Genomic DNA, 19,570 nt, shown 5'->3' with positions numbered 1-19,570 from the left:
TTTTAAAAGTTCTGGCACTTAAAGAAGTCAGTTTTTTAGTCTTTTCACGCTTATCTTCCATTGACATAGATTTTAAGAAGCCAGTTCACTGCTATGCCACAGTGTGACATCAGATTATATATGGTATGAGTTGCTTAATTACAGTATTACTGAATCTAATTTTTAATAAGCTGAAATAAAATCCTACAACCATTTTTTCCTCATTATATTCAGATCCCTTTTATGGTTCTTTTCTCTGTGTGACTTTCCATCTTTATTTTTGAGAGAAGATTGATTCAGGAGAATGTTTAACTAATTGTATTCCTATGCAGATTATTTACCTTGGCTCTGTACCTAACATAGGTTAACAGTAATGCTAGCCTACCTTAGTGTATTAAATTAGAACTGTTTTCTCAATGGCCTTCCCACATTCTTGGTTGGTTTATATCACATTTTATTTATTTGTCATTTATCACTATCGGCATGTGATAGTATAGATAGCATGTCTCCCATATTAAACTTATTGAGCCTGGAGACTGTCTTTTGCCTTTTTTTTTTTTTTTTTTTTTTGTATCCCTACCACATAGTGCTCACCATGTAGGTGCTTAATAAATGTTGATTGATTGACTAAAGGAACATAATAAGGTAAAGGGGATTATAATTTTATCAGACCTCACACTATTTATTTGTTAATAATGATGCAGTTACTCATGAGCATATGTAGCAAACTAAATAAGTATTAGGGACTAATATCTAGTCCCATTTTATGTAGGGGTTTTTTTTTCTTTTTTTCTTCCATATATCCTTGTTAGGAAGAATTGGAGCTATCTTCTCCTGGGTCTATATTCACTGATGTTATGGCATCAAAGAACCAAAGTCAATAGCTACTATAACTTGCTTGCTTTTCCTGTCTTTTGCTTGCCATGAAGTGCAAAATCTCTGCTTACTAGTTTCTCATGTAATTTCCCACATAGATCCTCTTAGACAACATCATCAGCTTCCATACTTTTAATAATCTATGCAAATGATTCCTTTTACATAACAGCTTTAATCCTTTCCCTAAACTTCAGTCTTGATATCTCCATTTGCCTCCTGGACATTTCACCCTAGATATCTCAGAGACATCTCAAAGTGAACATATCTACAACTGAATTCAGTCTTCCTCCAGACTCATCACTCTTCTACACAACAGTATTTCTTTCAAAGGCACCACCATTCTCTCTCAGTATCTCAGGTTTGAAAACTTGGCATTATCCTAGACTTCTCACTCTTATGCATTCCGCATAGCCATTCAGTTGCCAAATCTTATTCTTTCTTTCTCCACCATAAATTTTACATCCAACATTTTTCTCTGCATATACCTACCACCTGAATTCAGATTCTTACCACCTCTCACCTAGACCATTATTGTCAGTCTCCCTGCTCAAGTTTCTCACTGCTTTACTTTGTCCTACACACTCCAACCAAAATAATTTCCCTAAGTTCATATCTTGCCACATCACCACCCACTTCCTGTTGCTTCTACAATCAAAGAAACTCCTCAGTTTAGCTTTTCTTTAAGAGCATTAAAACCTGGCCCTATTATTCTAGCCTCCCTACTCTATAATCTAGCCAAACTGGCTTTTTCCTTACTTATGACACTTTATCTCCCCTTTCCTGCCTTTGCACTGGCCATCCCCCATACCTGGATTATATTCCCTCTTTACCTTTTCCTCATAGATTCCTCTTTTTTCCTTAGGACATAGTTCATGCACTGTCTTCTGAATGAAACCTTTCCTGATTTCCCAAAATGTTGGTGCCTTCCCTCCAAATTACCTTGTATGTAACTACTTTGTGTATATTCGTACTTGTTCATTTTGTATTTATGTTGTCTCTATTTATGCCATGTCTGCCCCCGTTAGAATTTTAGCAAGTAATGTTTCATTCTTTGTATTTGGTATCTTTGATGTCTCTCATATTCCCTAGCTCAATGGCACTTAATTAAGTTTGTTGATTAATTGATTCACAAGATGTAGCCTATTTTCTGGGGAAAATTCCTCACTGCCCTGAAATGGGAGAATAGGACCAGGACATATTATATTATCCACCAGGAAGATTATATACAGTAGATTCAAGTCCTCATTTATGCATACACCCACAAAAGTACTCTTCCTCTCTATCTCTATTGTTTCTCCATATGTTATCATGAGTCATAACATATGTGAGAGAGTTATATATAAACTCTCTGAGAAAGAACACTAAGTTTGCAAGCTTATCTTCCATTCCTTTTAGACTGTTGTGTTAGTCTAGAAAATGAAGGACTTTATGAAATATTAGCGTCTTTGGGTTGAGGGGGAGGGGGGAATCCACGATTTTTTCCAACAAATCTTTACAAACAGCTATTATATATGTAAGAAAAAAAATTTTTTTTCACTCCACAGTATGTGCAAATAATTCAGATGCAAGTGTAAAAAGTCTTTGTGGTCCTGGAACATGGTTGACCCCATTTCTTCAAGCAGTCTACCTCTTTGTACAGTATATAATTATGGTTAATCTTCTTATTGCATTTTTCAAGTGAGTACCTAATTTTAAATGACTAATTAATTTTTCTTAAATCAAACACATAACTTAGAGTGTGTGTGTATATAGAGCTATACAGTTCCCCAGAAGGCTTAAGTTCAAGCAGTATATTTAGTAACACTTTCTCAAGCTCTTTAAAATGTCAATAACTCCACTGTTTCTAAAGTACTTTCCCACTTGTTCTTATAAGTTATCTTAATTTTTTTAAAGGATCCTCCATTTAATTAGAAAAGGGAACATAAAAGTGTTGAGCAGCTCAAGGGCCTCAGAAGTAACAAGATTTGAAGTCTGTGGGAGAGGGATTGGGAGGATTAAGAAAGAACATTTTAGTAGAACACTTACTTTTGAGAGCTACAGCTGAGAGAGTGATAGTGAGAGAAAGAGAGAGAGAGAAAGAGAGATGGGAAGATATACCTGAACATTGCCTGGAACAAATCTAGCTCTTCCAAGAGAAAGAATGAGGAAGAAACAACTTGTTCAAAGGCTTAGAATTAAAAGACAGAATGAATGCTCTCTGTGCAAAAATAGCAAGTGTGTGCAGCTAGAATGCTGGGCAGGGATTGCATTTCATCCTCAGGGCAATAGGATACTACTCTCGTTTCTTGAACCCTAAGAGGCAAGAGAAATAAACTAGCCCAGCCCCACTGGACTCCTCCTGTTTTGACCCAACTTACTTTCTGAGAGGAATCTTGACCTTTATAGTCTTCCCCCACTCCATGCCATCCAAGCTCTGCAGGGCTATGGAATCTGGGTGGGGAGGTGGAAGCAATGGTCCCATACCCTCCACCCCAGCCCTGTGGCTGCTGTCCAGATTTTGGCACTGCCAGGAGTCCTGGGTCCTCCGGCTGGGCTCCCACTGCTGCTTCTCATGCCAGTGTTCCTGCTGCTTCACCTCCTGAGTAAACTGGTTGCTCCATGCCCCTTCCAATACTACTGCTTTAGGAGACTATATGCTGCAGCCATATCATCCTGCAAGAATTGCCCCACAAACCTGCCCGCTTATGAGCACAGCTTCAGTATGATGGGCTCCAACCTGACAGTCCTACATCCCCCCATCGTCACTGCAAGAAAGTGGCCATAGCTAGGCAATACAACTGGCCAACTTCACATCCCTAGTACTCAACCCAGACAACCAAGTATAACAAATGCTGATTAAGCATCACATGCTGAAGCAATTTTTTTCCCAGTAAAATTTGTTGAATACAATTCAATGAGTTTCAAAGCAGCTAAGTGTAACACTGTACTGAACTAGAATAGATGGTCTCAAAGAACCTTTTGTAGTCTAGCTATATTATTAAATAATTATTTTTATAGAATGTCTAAATTGTTTGGAGTACAGAGGAAAAAATGTAAATTCTCAGGAAGTTTACATGTAAGCAATTTCTAGACTATCCTTCTTTCCTACTTGTGATTACCCATTGAGATTATTTTACCCCACTTGCAAAGTTTCTTTCTGTTTTGGTACTTCAAAATTTTCATATACAAAAAAATAATAGGAGGTTCTATTATGGATCAAGAGTTGCCTTATAATGTACTTTTGTCTTATTACTCAAACGTCATCCTTCTCATCCACAGTGAATGAGTTTGCTGGTTCTTACCACCCATAGAGAATGCTTTATATGGACTCCTACTCTGTGGGAGGCCAGGTTGGGTATTTCAGTTTTCTAGTATTGGGGGATGATCATAGTTGTGGAGCTCAAAGATCTGTAGAGGCCATTAATTTAATAGATGATGCAACTGAATCCTAGAGGGGCCAAGTGACTTGCCAAGGTGAAATGGGAAGTGGGCAACAGAATGGGGATTTAAACTGAGCTCCTCTGTCTAAGAAACCCAGGGCTCTTTTCAGTGGATTGTACTGCCTCCAGTTACCATCATGATCAAGTTAGTAAGAGATCTCTACTAGAAATTAGAAGATTTAAACTTTCTTACTGACATATAAATATAAATATATATAAATATAAATACATATAAATGACCTTTTAATATAAATTTGTTATGGAATCACAGGTGGCTGGTTAGAAGTCCAAGATGTCAAATTTAGCAAAGTAATAATTTATTATTTTTATTTATTCTTTTAGCCCCAAATCTAAATATTGGTCAAATGTTTTTTGATTGCTTTTTATTTGCTTTATTGTTATGTTTAAATAAATAGGCCATAAAGTCAGAAACAGAAATATCGTATCAGAGGTGCTAGACTATTAATTTCTTGATCATAGATTAACATTAATTAATAGCTGTATATCTTTTTGTGCTGCATCATCTGGTTCAAGTATTAGTATTAATAGCTAACATTCATATAGTGCTTTACTGTTTGCAAAGTGCTTTACAAATATTAAGTCATTTTATCCTCATATCAACCTATAGAAATAAGTACTATTATTATCCCTGTTTTCTAGATAAGGAAATTGAAGCAGGCAGAGACTAAGGGACTTGCCCCAGTATTATACAGTTAATAAGGATCTGGGACAGAATTTGAACTCATGTCATTTGTCTCCAGGTGCAGTTCTCTTATCTTCTATGCCACCTAGCTGCCTGTCTTCAAGGCAGATGGTAAACTCCTTTAGATGAGGAGCCTTTCTTTTCAATTTACATAAAAAACCTATCAGTGCCTTATACAGACACTTTTACAGTGCCTTATATAAATCTTTCAATTATTTTGAAGGAAAAGAACTGTGCTAAATTTTAAAATAAATGAAGAATATCTCTGTAAAATGCAAATGAAAATTTTAAACACCAAATAAGTTGTAAATTATATCATTTATTAGTATATTTATGTATTACTATGTATTTTCTTTGATATTTGTAACCTTAGTTTAGTGTTCTAAGATAATAGAACTTTTCTTAATTAGTGTTGACATTTTAAAAAAACTAAATTGGCTTTTGTTCTTTTGTGTCCCATAGCAATGTATATTTGCAAGTAAAAGCAATTTCAAACACTGTATGGAAGTACCAACGTTATCATTTCATTATGGCTTATCATGAAAAGCCAGTTCTGCCTCCACCACTTATCATCCTTAGTCATGTGGCCTCCATGTGTTGTTGTATATGTAAAAGAAGAAAAAAAGATAAGACTTCAAATGGACCAAGTAAGAAGGAAGATTCTTAAAGCAAGAGCTTTTCATTTCATAATTTATTAAGTAATGTTACAGTTTTTAAAAATTTGTAGTGACTTTTTTTATATCTGTGATAGTGGAAATAATTTGTTAAATTAATAATTTTGTTGGACTATTAGTCTAAGTAAACATAAGCATTTCTCATAAGAAATATAAGTATTACTGAACAAATTTCATATTGTTGTAATTATTGAAGATTTTATTCCTGCTTTTTGTGTAACTTATTAACACAATGACTTTGCTGCTACCAAACCTTCTGAAAATGCTTTCATCATGTCCCATTTTTAAGAACTTACAATCTCTTACAACAAATACATTAAACTGTACTACACTGCTTCACTTTAAAGATCTTCTGTATTGTTGTCCTATCTTGTCTGTCTAGTTTTATTTCATACTATTCTTAAATTCTCCATCTTAATCACACCAGATTCAACACTTTCCACTGTCCACACCTTCCATCCCACAAATATTTATTCCTGCTTCCATATCTTTCATCAAACCAGCTCTACTTCCTGAATGTCCTCCTTTCTTCTTGCTACTTCTTTAGAATTTATTTCTCAAGATCTGGCTAAGCTCTCTCTGTTTCACATTAATTATAAATTAGATATAAATAAGATATAAAATTATGTTAGTCTAAGGAAACAAGTTAATAACTTGTGTGTATTTTTCTCCCTCCCTGTTCCCTCTTCCTCTCTCCCTCCCTCTCTCTCACTCTCTCACACAATATATACAAAATCTTCACTTTGTATCCAAGGACTCAGAGGCTTAGCCATTTAGTGATGATTTGTCCAAAGTCATAGAGGTGGGATTTGAATCCAAATCTTGCTGACTTGGAGTTCAGTCCTTTATCCACTTAGCCATACTGCCTTCTTAAACTTTCAGTAAATTCTTGTTGGTCATTTGGCCCCAAGAGTGCACCAAGGAATTTAGATAAGGAGAAAGGAAACAGAATTATGATGAAACAGTACACAGTGACTCAAAATATGGGGAATATTAGAAAGGTGGTCAGTGTTTATGTTAGTATATGAAAGGCATTAGTTCCCAAACCCATTCCAAATCAAACAAGAATATACTTATCAGATTTTTAGTCAAAATCAAGTTAGTGATCGTTGTCCTTCACAAAATGTTGAAATGAGATGTCATCCTGTCCAGAGAAATTAAAGAGATTTATATCAAGGCCATTTGCAATTGATAGAAGCACATAAAATTGACTGTCAGCTAATACTATAGTGTAATAGTGAGGGAAATCCCCTAAGCCAGTAAACACTTTGGTTTTCCTAACTCCTGCTGTGTCCTTATGGCCAAAATGTTTCTCAAGCTATTTTAAGAAATCAGATTCTGGCAAATACAAATAATAGAGTCATCAGAGATTCCCTATGGAATCTTTTTGTGTTCATATTTTGGAGTGGGGTATCACATAGATTTCAGGTACATGGGGAAACCCAAAGGGTGACAATATACCGATTATCTGGTGCCCAGACACAAGTCAAGAAAATGGAAAAGTAGAAATGCTCAGGGCACAGTTACCCCTGTCCTAGTGTAAATGAAGTACTACCTTCTTCTGGTATTCTACAGAGCCAAATTCTAAGGATCCATTTCACATATGTTAATGATAGTATAATTTCTTTCATTTGAATACCATAGCTGTACAGACAGAAATAATATATTACTCTCTCAGCAATAGCCCTACCTCTCCCCTTCCTGTTCCTGTAGTTCAGCTGCATTGCTCTCCATTATTCTGAACTATATAATGTGCTAAAGCTTCTACTTTACTGGCATTTTGATTGTTTTGTTTGATTTTAGTTTATTCACTTCAGGTAAGGCTTTAGCAGTAGTCAACCAAATGTCTTCAGAGGTAAAATATAAGACCTTGTGTTATACAATATAAATGAGGAATTTAAAGTATAGTTGTACAAATCAAGCTACAAATATATAAAGTATTTATAGTCAAGCTCAAAACATTTAAAATAAATATAAATACATAAATGTGTCAAATTTATAATTATAAAATAGACTCCCAAGTTTTGTACTTCATGTATGTGAAATTTAATTTAAAGGAGGATTTAAGCTATACTAAATCTCACCTCGCATCCATGTAGTCTAAAAGCTTTCCAGAGGAGCCTAGTAAACAAAGAATTTTTGAAACATTGTAGGCTTAGTGGATCAGTGAATACTCTAATCTTCTTAACCAGCCAACCACTTGTTTATTTAATAATTATTTAAGAGGCATATTCTATAGCTTTTCATTTATTCTTTGTTTTGCTGTTTTTAGAGCTTTTCTTAACAGAAGAAGATCAAAAGAAACTTCATGATTTTGAAGAACAGTGTGTTGAAATGTATTTTAATGAAAAGGATGACAAATTCCATTCTGGAAGTGAAGAGAGAATTCGTGTCACTTTTGAAAGGTTAAGAAGCACTTATGTTAAAATTAGTTATTTTTAAAATCATACCAGTTTTATATATCACATTTCTATACATACTGAAAACATGGTTCTTTACATCCTATGTTTTTGTTAAGTTTTATGGTTGCTGGCATTGTGGTACAGTGGATAAAGAACTTATTTTGGAGTCAGGAAAATCTATATTCACATCTCTTTTATTTACTGGCTGTAAGACCCTGAGCAAGTCACTTAATTTCTCAGTGTTCCCTAAAAGATCTAAAATGGGTTGTAGAACTGTTTGTTACTCATGTGTATTGATAGAGAAATTACTTACTGGGTATTCCTAGTGAAATTACAAAAAACAAATCAAAACCCAAATCTAGTTTATTTAATTACCTTTTGGGGGGAAATTGAAAACTTGCTATAGAGTGCCATTTTTCTTTCTTTCCACTTCCTCTGTAATCTATTGAAAAGTACATAATGTTTGCCTCCTAGCAGTCTTGCTACATGCTCACTGTTTGCAGCCATAGTCAAAAAATTGTTTGCACTTTTTTCTAGAATGGGAAAGGTGATGTATTGTTAAAATTTCTTGCATGCCATTTTGATAGGATTAGTACCCACTAAGAGTCCAAGGAAAAGCAACAATAATTTTTGATCTCAAGAGCTTTACATTCTAAGGAAGAGAAAATATGTAAATACATAGGTACATAAAGGTGGATGATAAATTTAATGAGGATAATTTTCTCATCTTTGAGGGTCATGAAAGGCTTCTTGCAAAAACTAGTGTTTGAAAGCCAGTTCTTAATGGAAGCCTGGGTTTCTACGTGGCCAACATTAGGAGGGGAGAGCATTTCAGGTAGCATTCAGCTACTATAAAGACATGGAAACTAGAGACAGTTATGTAGTAGACTAATATAACAGCATCCTGTTGTGCAAGAAGTCTAGAAAAGTAGGAATAGACCGGGCATAGATTTTGTTTTTGTTTTGTTTTGTTTTTTAATCTTGAGGCTAAAAGGGAACAACCAGACCTAATCAAGTAGCTGGGTAACAGGTCAGACCTATGCTTTAAGAAATCTGTCTTCTTGATAGACAATTTGTCACTAAACCCTGTCATTTCTGCCTTACAGTTTCCCTTCTCTCCATTGCCTTAGCTGCCACCCGGAGTAGACCTCCTCAGCGCAGGCCAGGGCAGTTGCAGTAGCCTGTTGCTTTACCTCTCCCACTCAGCTGCTAAAGTAACACTCCTAATGAGCAGGTCTGGCCCCATTGCCCCTCTGTCCAGTAAACTCCAGGGCCCTATCCCACCCTTGCAGTCTAAAATAAATCCTTTTGTTGGAGTGTCTAATCTTTCTAGTATTTCTAGTATTATCTATTATTACTCCTCTCATTGTACTTTATATTACGTCGAGGTATGTTGTCCAGTGTGGCTTTGTACACCAACTACATTCTCCCAGGCCTCCTTATTAACCATCACTCCTGCTTAGAAGGCTCACCCCTCCCTAAGAATTCAGACACAGCTGTGATCTTGGTCACTTCCAAGTGCAGCAGAGATAAATTGAGTTCTTCCTGAATTCTTGTCCAAAAATAGGCTTTCCAGGAACATCATTGAATCCATGCAACAAGGCTAAAGAAGGATGCATTTCTTCTACTCTAGATTGAGACTGTACTTGTTATTTGCATATTGTGAGCTCCTTGAGGATAAGAACCATTTTTTGCCTTTTTTTTATTCCTAGCACCTAGCACAGTGCCTGACATCCTAAGTCGTATATTTTTATGTTGTCTAACCATATATGGTATACATTGTGTGGAAGTATATGTAGTGTACATAGTCTGATACCATATTTCCTCCCAGTAGGCATTGTTTAGATATCTTTTGACTTGGTTACATTGGCCTTTATAATTCATGGATATTGGTAGCAATTTATAAAATCTTGATTCTTTTTTATGTTTGAAATTGTTTTTCTGTCCTTCCAGAGTTGAACAGATGTATATTCAGATCAAAGAAGTTGGAGATCGAGTAAACTACATCAAGCGTTCATTACACTCTTTAGATTCTCAGATTGGGCATTTACAGGATCTCTCTGCACTTACAGTAGATACATTGAAAACACTCACTGCTCAGAAAGCTTCTGAAGCTAGTAAAGTTCACAATGAAATTACACGTGAATTGAGCATTTCTAAACATTTAGCTCAAAATCTTATTGATGATGGACCTGTAAGATCTTCTTTATGGAAAAAACAGTGTGTTGGAAACACTGTCAGTTCTTCTCTTCCTCAAGGAGGTCTTGAAAATAATAATCCTTTTCTTTGTAACATTTTTATACGAGATGAAAGAGATGCTCAATGTAAGATAACTGGTCAGGACTTAGCTCTAATACCTCGAAGGGAAGAATTAATATCTAGGAGGGAAGGATTCAACTTTCCAGAGGCAGGTTCCTCTGGCGGTGCCTTATTTCCAAGTGCTATTTTTCCTCCAGAACTTCGACACAGAGTACATGGTGCAGAGACCTCAAAAATCATTAATAAAAACCAGAAATTAGGTAGTTCATCTAATAGCACACCACATCCTTCATCCCCACCAAACAAATTTTTTGTTAGTACTCCATCTCAGCCAAGTTGCACCAGTCAGATGGGAAATGTAATTCTGGATAAAGAGCATACTAGCTGTAAAGCTGCAGAAGGAGATGCTATAGAATTTGGAGCATTTGTAGGTAAGTTGTATAATTTTTTTTTATGTTTTGGTATCATGTTCTAAAAAAAAAAATTAGCAAATATCAAGTAATAAGTACATTTTCATGTACAGAGCATTTATTATATGTGAAATGATTTTCTCTTGTGTAATTTCTTTTAAGTTTATATCCAGTTTAACATGTTGTTTCAGTACTGCCCTATTTTTCTTCCCAAACTTCCTCATGTTCTTTCTGTTTATTTTACTATGTTTTATTCAGTTTTTCCTTTTTTTTTCTTTTAATTTTCTTTTTTTTTTTTTTTAATTAAAGCTTTTTATTTACAAAACATATGCATGGATGATTTTTCCTTTTATTTTTAAAAATTATCCTTATCCCTATCCTTCCTTTCTTCCCATTCTCAATATAGTTTTTTTCACAATTTTTGCACATTTATTGGAATTTTCTGTTTCATTGTTGACCAGTTACGACTTTAACAGCTCTTAAATTTTTTTATATTTACCCTGGCTAGATGCTTATCTATTCAGCCACTTTGTAGTACTAATATTGAAAACAATGGATAGATATAACTAAACTTATGTTGTGTTCAATTCAACTTAATTCATTTTCTATGCCAATTAAGAGCAGCTGTTATCCTAATACATTTCAGAGACATGGAGGGAGGGAGATGTCCTGCCAACAACTCACAAATTCTGACAAGTCCTACTAAATTAAAAAGTTTGGAATATAGGTCCAGTTTGATTGCACAGAATCATAAATGTTTTAGCCAAATCTTTTTTTTTTTTTTTTTTTTAATTTTTAAAATAACTTTTTATTGACAGAACCCATGCCAGGGTAATTTTTTACAGCATTATCCCTTGTACTCACTTCTGTTCCGATTTTTCCCCTTTCTCCCTCCACCCCCTCCCCCAGATGGCAAGCAGTCCTTTACATGTTGAATAAGTTACAGTATATCCTAGATACAATGTGTGTGTGCCGAACCCAACAGTTTTCTTGTTGCACAGGGAGAATTGGATTCAGAAGCTATAAATAACCCGGGAAGAAAAACAAAAATGCAAGCAGTATTATATTCATTTCCCAGTGTTCTTTCTTTGGGTATAGCTGCTTCTGTACATTCTTGATCAATTGAAACTGAATTAGCTCTCTTTATCAAAGAGATCCACTTCCATCAAAATACATTTTAGCCAAATCTCCAAAACCTTCTCTCAAGTGACAGGGGAGTAGATGGGGGCAAATCCATATTGATCATATTAATGATCCTTGAATTATGAAAACAGTAGCTTTAGAATGGATTGATATTAACAAAATAAACATTTTATGGACAAGATAAAACCAGTAAAAACTCTTCCTGTTTTGATATGATTACCATTTAGGTACTGGCAATACACTAAATCAAATTGAGCAATTATGATAGGTTTCTCTTCCTAAACTGCCTCTTTTCAGTGCCAGGCCATCAGCTGCAATGGTTGGTTTCTTCTATGTCACAGTACATATATATCTCGGGTAGTTTAAAGAACCACTTCAAATGCCATAGGATAGAGGCAGCAAACATCTATTATCTTTGCACAGAGAAAAATCTGCCAGAAATTGTGGCTCATAGACCAAATATTTTCCTTGGTTACCCGAGAGACTAGAGGGGTGACTGCTTAAAACAATGATTTTTCAATATTTAAAAACAACATAAAGCCTGTGTCCTGAGGACAGCATTTACAAATATGCTAAAATGTTTTCTATTTGATTTTTACTAAAGGTCACAGAGACAGCATGGAGTTACAAAGGTTTAAAGAGGCATCATACAAGATGAAAGAAATATTAGCTGTAAATATTCTGGTAGGTAAAACTTATACAATACATTGTACAGTTTGCTTTCACTATTTAAAGGGTTTAATTCAAAGTAAAATTTAAAATATTGTATTTTATGAAAATGAGTTGTAGTCTCAGCTGAGATTTCTCACTTGATAATGAATTACCCTAACTGTCTGAAACTGACCCTATATGTCAATAAATGTATTTGGGAGCTGAGAAGAGTGGATTGGTCACCTTTACTGATTATTGTCTTCTAATCTTGCTTTTGTCACTGCAGTCAACTACTTGCATAAACAAGTCTATCAGTAAGAAATTGGTTTTTAGTTATACAGTTTTGTTAGTGACTTGTAGAAATGGATTTGTTTAATAAGTAAAGATACAAAAGAAATATAATTCAAACACAATTTTGAATTAAAATAACATGTATACAATTGATTATCAAATACTAAAGTATAAAGAAGTTTACTATTTGCTTACTTCAAACAGGAACAACAGAAAGATATAAAGAAGACCATCCCAGAAGATGTAGAGATCCCTAAATATCAGGTAAAAGGTTTTACAAGTCCAGTCAAAAATCATTTATTAAGTGCTTATCATGTACCATAACTGTGCTAAGTACTGGGGACAAAGGCAGAAAGCAGTTGTTGCTTTCAAAGAGTTCACAGTATAAGGAGGGGAGACAACATATTTACTAGTGAGTATATAAATGTACCCAAGAATAGGATAGGATAAGTTGGAGATAATCAACATAAAGAAGCCCCTAATATTAAGAGGAATCAGAAAAGGCTCCTAGTGAATGAAATTTTTTTAGCTAGCACCTCAAGGAATCCAGAAAATAAGAGGGAGATGATTCCAGGCATAGGATACAACCAGTGAAAATGATTGGTCAGCAGCAGGATGAATACAGAGAGGACTGGAGAGACTTACATGAACTGATGCTAAGTGAAATGAGCAGAACCAGGCGATCATTATATATCTCAACAATGATACTGTATGAGGATGTATTCTGATGGAAGTGATTCTCTTCGATAAAGAGATCTAACTCAGTTCCAATTGATCAAGGATGACAGAAGCAGCTACACCCAAAGAAAGAACACTGGGAAATGAATATAAACTGCTTGCATTTTTGTTTTTCTTCCCGGGTTATTTATACCTTCTGAATCCAATTTTCCCTGTGCAACAAGAGAGAATTCTGTTGGGTTCTGCACACATATATTGTATCTAGGATATACTGTAACCTATTCAACATGTAAAGGACTGCTTGCCATCTGGGGGTAGGGAAAAATCGGAACAGAAGTGAGTGCAAGGGATATTGCTGTAAAAAATTACCCTGGCATGGATTCTGTCAATAAAAAGTTATTTTAAAAAAAAAAAGAAAGAAAGAAAAAGAAAATGATTGCTCAGGAAATAGGGTTTTGTGCAAGCAACACTAAAGAAACCAATATAACTGGATAAGAGAACATGTTGGGGAGAGTGAGGCTTAATTATAATGGAAAGGTAGGAGTGGTCTTTAAAAGACAAACAGATTTTGTTTTTAAACCTGGAAACAATAGATAGCCACTGGATTTTATTGATTTGGGGGAAAGGGGTTGATGTAATCAAACTTGTGTTTAAGGAAGATCACTTTGATTGGAGGATGGACTGGAGTGGGGAAGTGGTATTGGTTTGTCCCAGGATAGTATCAGGGTCAATGCGGGAAAAGCATCATTTGTAGGGAATTTGTGTATTACAAAAGTGAAAGTGGCAGGATCCATGGAGAGTTGATGAGGACATTTTAGTTGTGAGCCTTGGTGACTAGGAGGTTGATGATGCCTCCAATAGCAGAGGGAAAATTAGGAATAGGAATGGGCTTCAGCAGGGGAATAGATAATGAATTAAGATTTAGACATGTTGAATAAAGGATATATATGTGTGCACATACAAGATATAGAGGTATTCTATGACATCTTTGGTACTTTGAGTGTTTGTAGGAGCTAACATGTTATAAGAAGGAATGGACATTTATGTCTAACTTGAAAAAAAAATAGACGTTGACAAATCTTGTGGACCTATCATATCTTTTAGGAAAATTTAGAATTATGTCAACGGCAAGAATACTCTCTTCCAACTTTTTTTTTTCATTGGGAGAAAACAAAAAAGCACTGGAAGTAGGAAAGAAGATACATATCTCCTGGTGAGGATGGAGCTAAGAAGGAGGTAGACTGCAAAAAAAAGAAAGAAAGTACTTTTCTGATGACCCTGTTCTGAATGAATTCTACTTTTTCAGCACATATTGTAAAATACAACACTCAGAACTAAAAACAGTATTTTCCATTAGTCTTACCCAGGAGAGAGCATATCCAAGTCCTCTTAATAATTTTGATATGTAGTTTAAGATAACCTTAACCTTTTTGGTGACATCACAGACATGTCTTGTAATAAGTTTATAATACATTCACGAGCCATATATCTCATCTTCCCCCATCCTGTACTTGCATAGTTGATTTTTTTTTTTTTACCTAAGTGTTGTACTTTATGTCTATCTTTAGGCCATTTTATAATGTAGACTATAGTTTTAATTGATTAAACTCTTTCTATAAGCATTCATTCTATGCTTTCTTTTAAAGAACTTGGGGCATGGAGGTTTGGTAAGATGGGGGTATTGAATTATATAGTAGCAAGGACAGCTTCCAGATCACTTTTAATAGAACTCTCCCTCCAAATGGATATAAACCTAACTGCCTTTTGAGTGCAGTCATTCATCTAAGTGAATCCACTTAATTGTACTGTCATCTAATCCATTATTCTCCATCTTGTGTCTAAGAATGATATGATAAGTTTTATAGAATTTTGGATAGAATGCTGGGCCTGGAATCTATAAGATCTGAGTTCAAATTTTGCCTCAGATACTTATTAGCTATGTGACTGAACAAATCACTTAACTTCAGTTTCCTAAACTCAAAAATGGTGATGATAATGATATAGCCTTATCTTGCAGGGTTGTTATGAGGTTCAAATGAGATATTTGTAATGCATTGAACACAATGCCTGGAATACTTATTCTTTTCTCTCTTTCCTTTTTGATCAATCCCTGTTGATTCATAGTGATTATATGTTGTTTCCAATAAACCAGAAGTCAATCCAGTTCTAGAATTTTACTGTACATAATGGTTGGAGATTCTACCTTAAAAAAAAAATCAAGACAACAATTTCACTTGTTTGGATTTCAACTGTCAACTATTTACTTATGTTCATTCTTTTCTAAATATTATTCTTCCTTAGTATAGAAAGAAGAATCAAAAGAAATTTTGATTTTGCTTTCACACTTGTCATTACCACACCTTCTTTAAACTTCCAGAATAGTGTGATACAAAAATTTTCTCCCATTTAAGTACTTCTCTTCTCATCTTAGTATATTTTATTCCCAGAATAGTTTTAAACGCTTTTGTTAGCCCTAATTACCACTAATATTTCCAGTCGCAGTTCATTCTGTTATTTAATCTTAATTATTTCTTTAGAATTTAATTTTTCCATGTTTCCTGTCAGCTTTTAGATTGTAGGATCTAATCTATGAATGCAGTATTAATAACAATACCCTTTTATTAGATATCCCTACCCACTTATTTGATGGCCAATTTTTCACTCTGTTACAAAGGAGCAAATGTAAGAGGTAGTATGTGAGTGTTAAGTAAGTTTTTTCTATTTAAAACTCTATGAACATATTATGGATTGCTATTGTATTGACAAAGGTAAAACAAAATCTCTTTTCAGATTTTAGTGAAGGACTTCAGAGTTTGCATTTTCATTTAATTAAACATATTGTCTGTTTTGTATAATAGACTATAGAGATGTGTGTAATTTTAACATTAGATAGGATCTGATTATCTAGTCTATATTTTGATAGGTGAGAAAACTTGGAGCATTTTAAGAGTTAGTGGCTTGTCTAAGGTCATGGTCAAGACTTTACTATTTAATAGGATATAAAATTTAGTGTCTAACGTGATGTTACAGGTAACCATAACTAGTAAAAATACCACTAGTACTATAAAGTACTTGAGAAATTTAGAGAAAGGAAAGATCACATCACATTCAAGTGGAATAAAAATGGGTTTTTTGGTGGTGGGGTGGGAGGGGTTATTGTTTGTTTTTGTTTTTTGTTCTTTTTACAGATGAACTTTCTTGTTACAAGATGTTTGATTTTTTTCCTTTCACTTAATATGAAAATATTACTCATGGTTTGGTTTTATTTTTATTTTTTTAATCTTTTTAGGAACTTGACATACTCAACAAATAGAACATTTCCATATATGTGATAAACTTAGGGCCAACAGGATCATAATGAGGTGCTAAGGAAGAGTTCCTGACCTCTGATGTTGACATCTGTCTCATCATGTTGTTTGATATGTCCTTTTTATCTCTATAGTAGGTGGAATACCTGGCTGAGTGAGCTATGATTGTGACCAAATAGGGCACTTCTTATAAGATTAAAAACATATTATAAACATATATAATCTTTTTTTTTTTTTTAATAAATTTTATTTTATTTAATAATAACTTCGCATTGACAGAATCCATGCCAGGATAATTTCTACACGACATTATCCCTTGCAGTCACTTAACATATATAATCTTAAAGATTACTGCAATGTTTTCTGCAGAGTGATCTTCCTCCTGACAACTCTTTGAAACATGTGAGTTCTTATGCTGGATTAACTGAATGTCACAAAATACCCATCTCCCTTCACTCAGACCAAGGTAAGTATTTGTTTTGTTCTTAGAATCAAAAGCATACTTTTCCCTCCAATATAAAGGCAAAAGAAAAAATATTAGATACTAAGACTTGATTCTGAGAAAAGTAGTTGAGCGTGCTTATGTTTAATTTCCTTATGGCAAGATAGGAGGTAAAACTTATCTGAAAAGAAGCAAAAGGATAGTAAACTGAACTATTTAAAGAGTTTTAAAATAGCCACAAAAATGAAGACAAAACAAGTGGTTACTATAAAAATTGAAAGAGCCAAAGACTTAGATAAGTTAGATAAGCATGAATTTGTAGTAGATTAGTTTATCATAACTTATTTTTCTCCTGATAAGCTTTGAGACTCACAAGCAAGAAAAGATTCAGAAAATTTTAAAGTTCTATATTATGCTTAGAAACAAAGTCAAATGTTTGGTTGTTCAGCATTCCAAGAAATTGAGTTTTTTAACTTAAAACTTTTTTTTCCTTTTTAAGTACAAACTAGCAATAGAAGAGCATCTGCAGAAGACACCCATAATGTGGATTCCAAAGCAGCCTTACTTTCGGTTTGTAATTTTATTTAACAATTATAAACTTTACACAGTGTATCAGAGAATAACTATATGTATGAAAAGTGATGGTATTTTGTGATCATTTTTTTTAGATTGTGTTGAAATTTTAAGCAAGAGACTTTGTAAATATTAAAATATTTTGAAGGCAAGAAGTTTAGGCAGAATTTCTGATAGCAGATCTTTAAAAAAAAAAAAAAATCAATCTAGTCCAAAGAATTTATATTTCTTTGAATGCTCCCTACTTAGTAGGGACTGACTATTGGCAAACCAAGTTGATTTTATGACTAAGAATCCAATTGTTAATAAACCTAATTTTAGAATTAGAAATCGTGACTTTTTCTAATACAGTTTGCTTTATATTGGAATTGAAGACAGATTTTTCTTTATACAACTATAATGTGGAGATACATAGTTCAAGCTATGTAGACCTAAGACAAAATCATAACACTTAATCACATGTTGGCAATCCTAGCCTTACCTCAGAACCAAAGAGTATGCTAAACAAAATAGTTTTCTTAGCTACCTATAATTGTTCAACTGAAAATAGTCCAGACATTAAAGCTTCATCAGCTAATGGTCTCAAAGAAGCCCTTAGGTCATCACTCGTTTAACAGTGTCGAGTAGTAAAGAAAAACTTCTGATCAGTATAATCTTTAAGAAGACAGAGAAATATTTAATGTACTTTTTAAGTATCTTAATACAGAATGGTTAAAATAATAAATCTTTTTAAAATGCAATTTTGTTGCCTGGAAAATTCACTCAATACCATGAGTGCCTTACTATAACTATATTTGTTATTGATAATTTTATGAAATGATAGTTTTTAAATTATGATTACATTTGAAATAAAAAGTGGTCCAGAGATTTGTTTTGCTTTGAGATTATTAAAAATAACTGACTTTTTTTTCTCTTTTGATTAAAGGATTGGTTACAAGATAGAACAGCAAATACTCAAATGTAAGTAGGCTTTCTGAATAAGAAAATTAAGTTTGTTTTTTTTTTTTTCCCAGTTAACTAGGACATCTGGTTTATAGTTTGTAGTTGGATGTTTTCCTGCTGTATATAAAGTTTTTTTACTCTTAAGTCCTTGAGAGTTGTCTTGGATCATTATATTTCTGAGAATAGTTGTCATTCACAGCAAGTCATCTTACAGTATTGCTGTTACATTTCCCTTTGCATCAACTCATGGAGATCTTTCCAGGTTTTTCTGAATGCATTCTGTTCATGATTTTTTTTTTCTTCAATAGTATTTTATTTTTCCAAATGCATGTAAAGATAGTTTTCAACATTACTTTTTGGAAAGCAAGCTATCTAATATAGGTTATATATGTACAATTATTTTAAATGTATTTCCATATTAGTCATGTTGTAAAAAAAAAAAATCACGACAAAAGAGAAAACCAAGAGGAGAAACAAAAACAAACCAAATATATATATATGAAAATAATATACTTCCATTTGTCTTCAGTCTGCATGATTCTTTCTCTGAATGCAGATAGCATTATCTATCTCAAGATTATTACAGCTGTCTTGGATCATTGCATTGCTGAGAAGAGCTAATTCTAACAGAGTTTATCATCACATAATCTTTCTCTAAACTGTTCTTCTGCTTCTACTCACTTTACTCAGCAGAAATTTATGTAAGTCTTTCCAGGCTTTTCTGAAATCAGACTCTTCATTATTTCCAAGAGAACAATAATGTTCCATTACATTCATATATCATAATTTACTCAATTATTCCCTAATTGATGGACATCCA

At 33.8% G+C, this 19,570-nt stretch overlaps 1 protein-coding gene across 2 annotated transcripts in view; it reads left to right on the top strand.

Moving 5' to 3' along the window:
- The window catches only part of TRPM7 (transient receptor potential cation channel subfamily M member 7), a 134,344-nt gene that overhangs the window by 100,608 nt on the left and 14,166 nt on the right, over positions 1 to 19,570 (top strand). For both annotated transcript variants that reach the window (XM_051980642.1, XM_051980643.1), the window contains exons 23-31: positions 2,400 to 2,532; positions 5,440 to 5,624; positions 7,924 to 8,056; positions 10,007 to 10,743; positions 12,470 to 12,549; positions 13,012 to 13,071; positions 17,163 to 17,259; positions 17,735 to 17,805; positions 18,734 to 18,768. In XM_051980642.1, coding sequence (XP_051836602.1) covers positions 2,400 to 2,532; positions 5,440 to 5,624; positions 7,924 to 8,056; positions 10,007 to 10,743; positions 12,470 to 12,549; positions 13,012 to 13,071; positions 17,163 to 17,259; positions 17,735 to 17,805; positions 18,734 to 18,768 — 1,531 coding nt within the window. The remainder of the gene's footprint in view (positions 1 to 2,399; positions 2,533 to 5,439; positions 5,625 to 7,923; positions 8,057 to 10,006; positions 10,744 to 12,469; positions 12,550 to 13,011; positions 13,072 to 17,162; positions 17,260 to 17,734; positions 17,806 to 18,733; positions 18,769 to 19,570) is intronic.

Source organism: Antechinus flavipes, chromosome 2, assembly GCF_016432865.1.
Source record: "Antechinus flavipes isolate AdamAnt ecotype Samford, QLD, Australia chromosome 2, AdamAnt_v2, whole genome shotgun sequence".
Taxonomy (NCBI): domain Eukaryota; kingdom Metazoa; phylum Chordata; class Mammalia; order Dasyuromorphia; family Dasyuridae; genus Antechinus; species Antechinus flavipes.
This window is presented reverse-complemented; position numbering and strand designations above follow the sequence as displayed.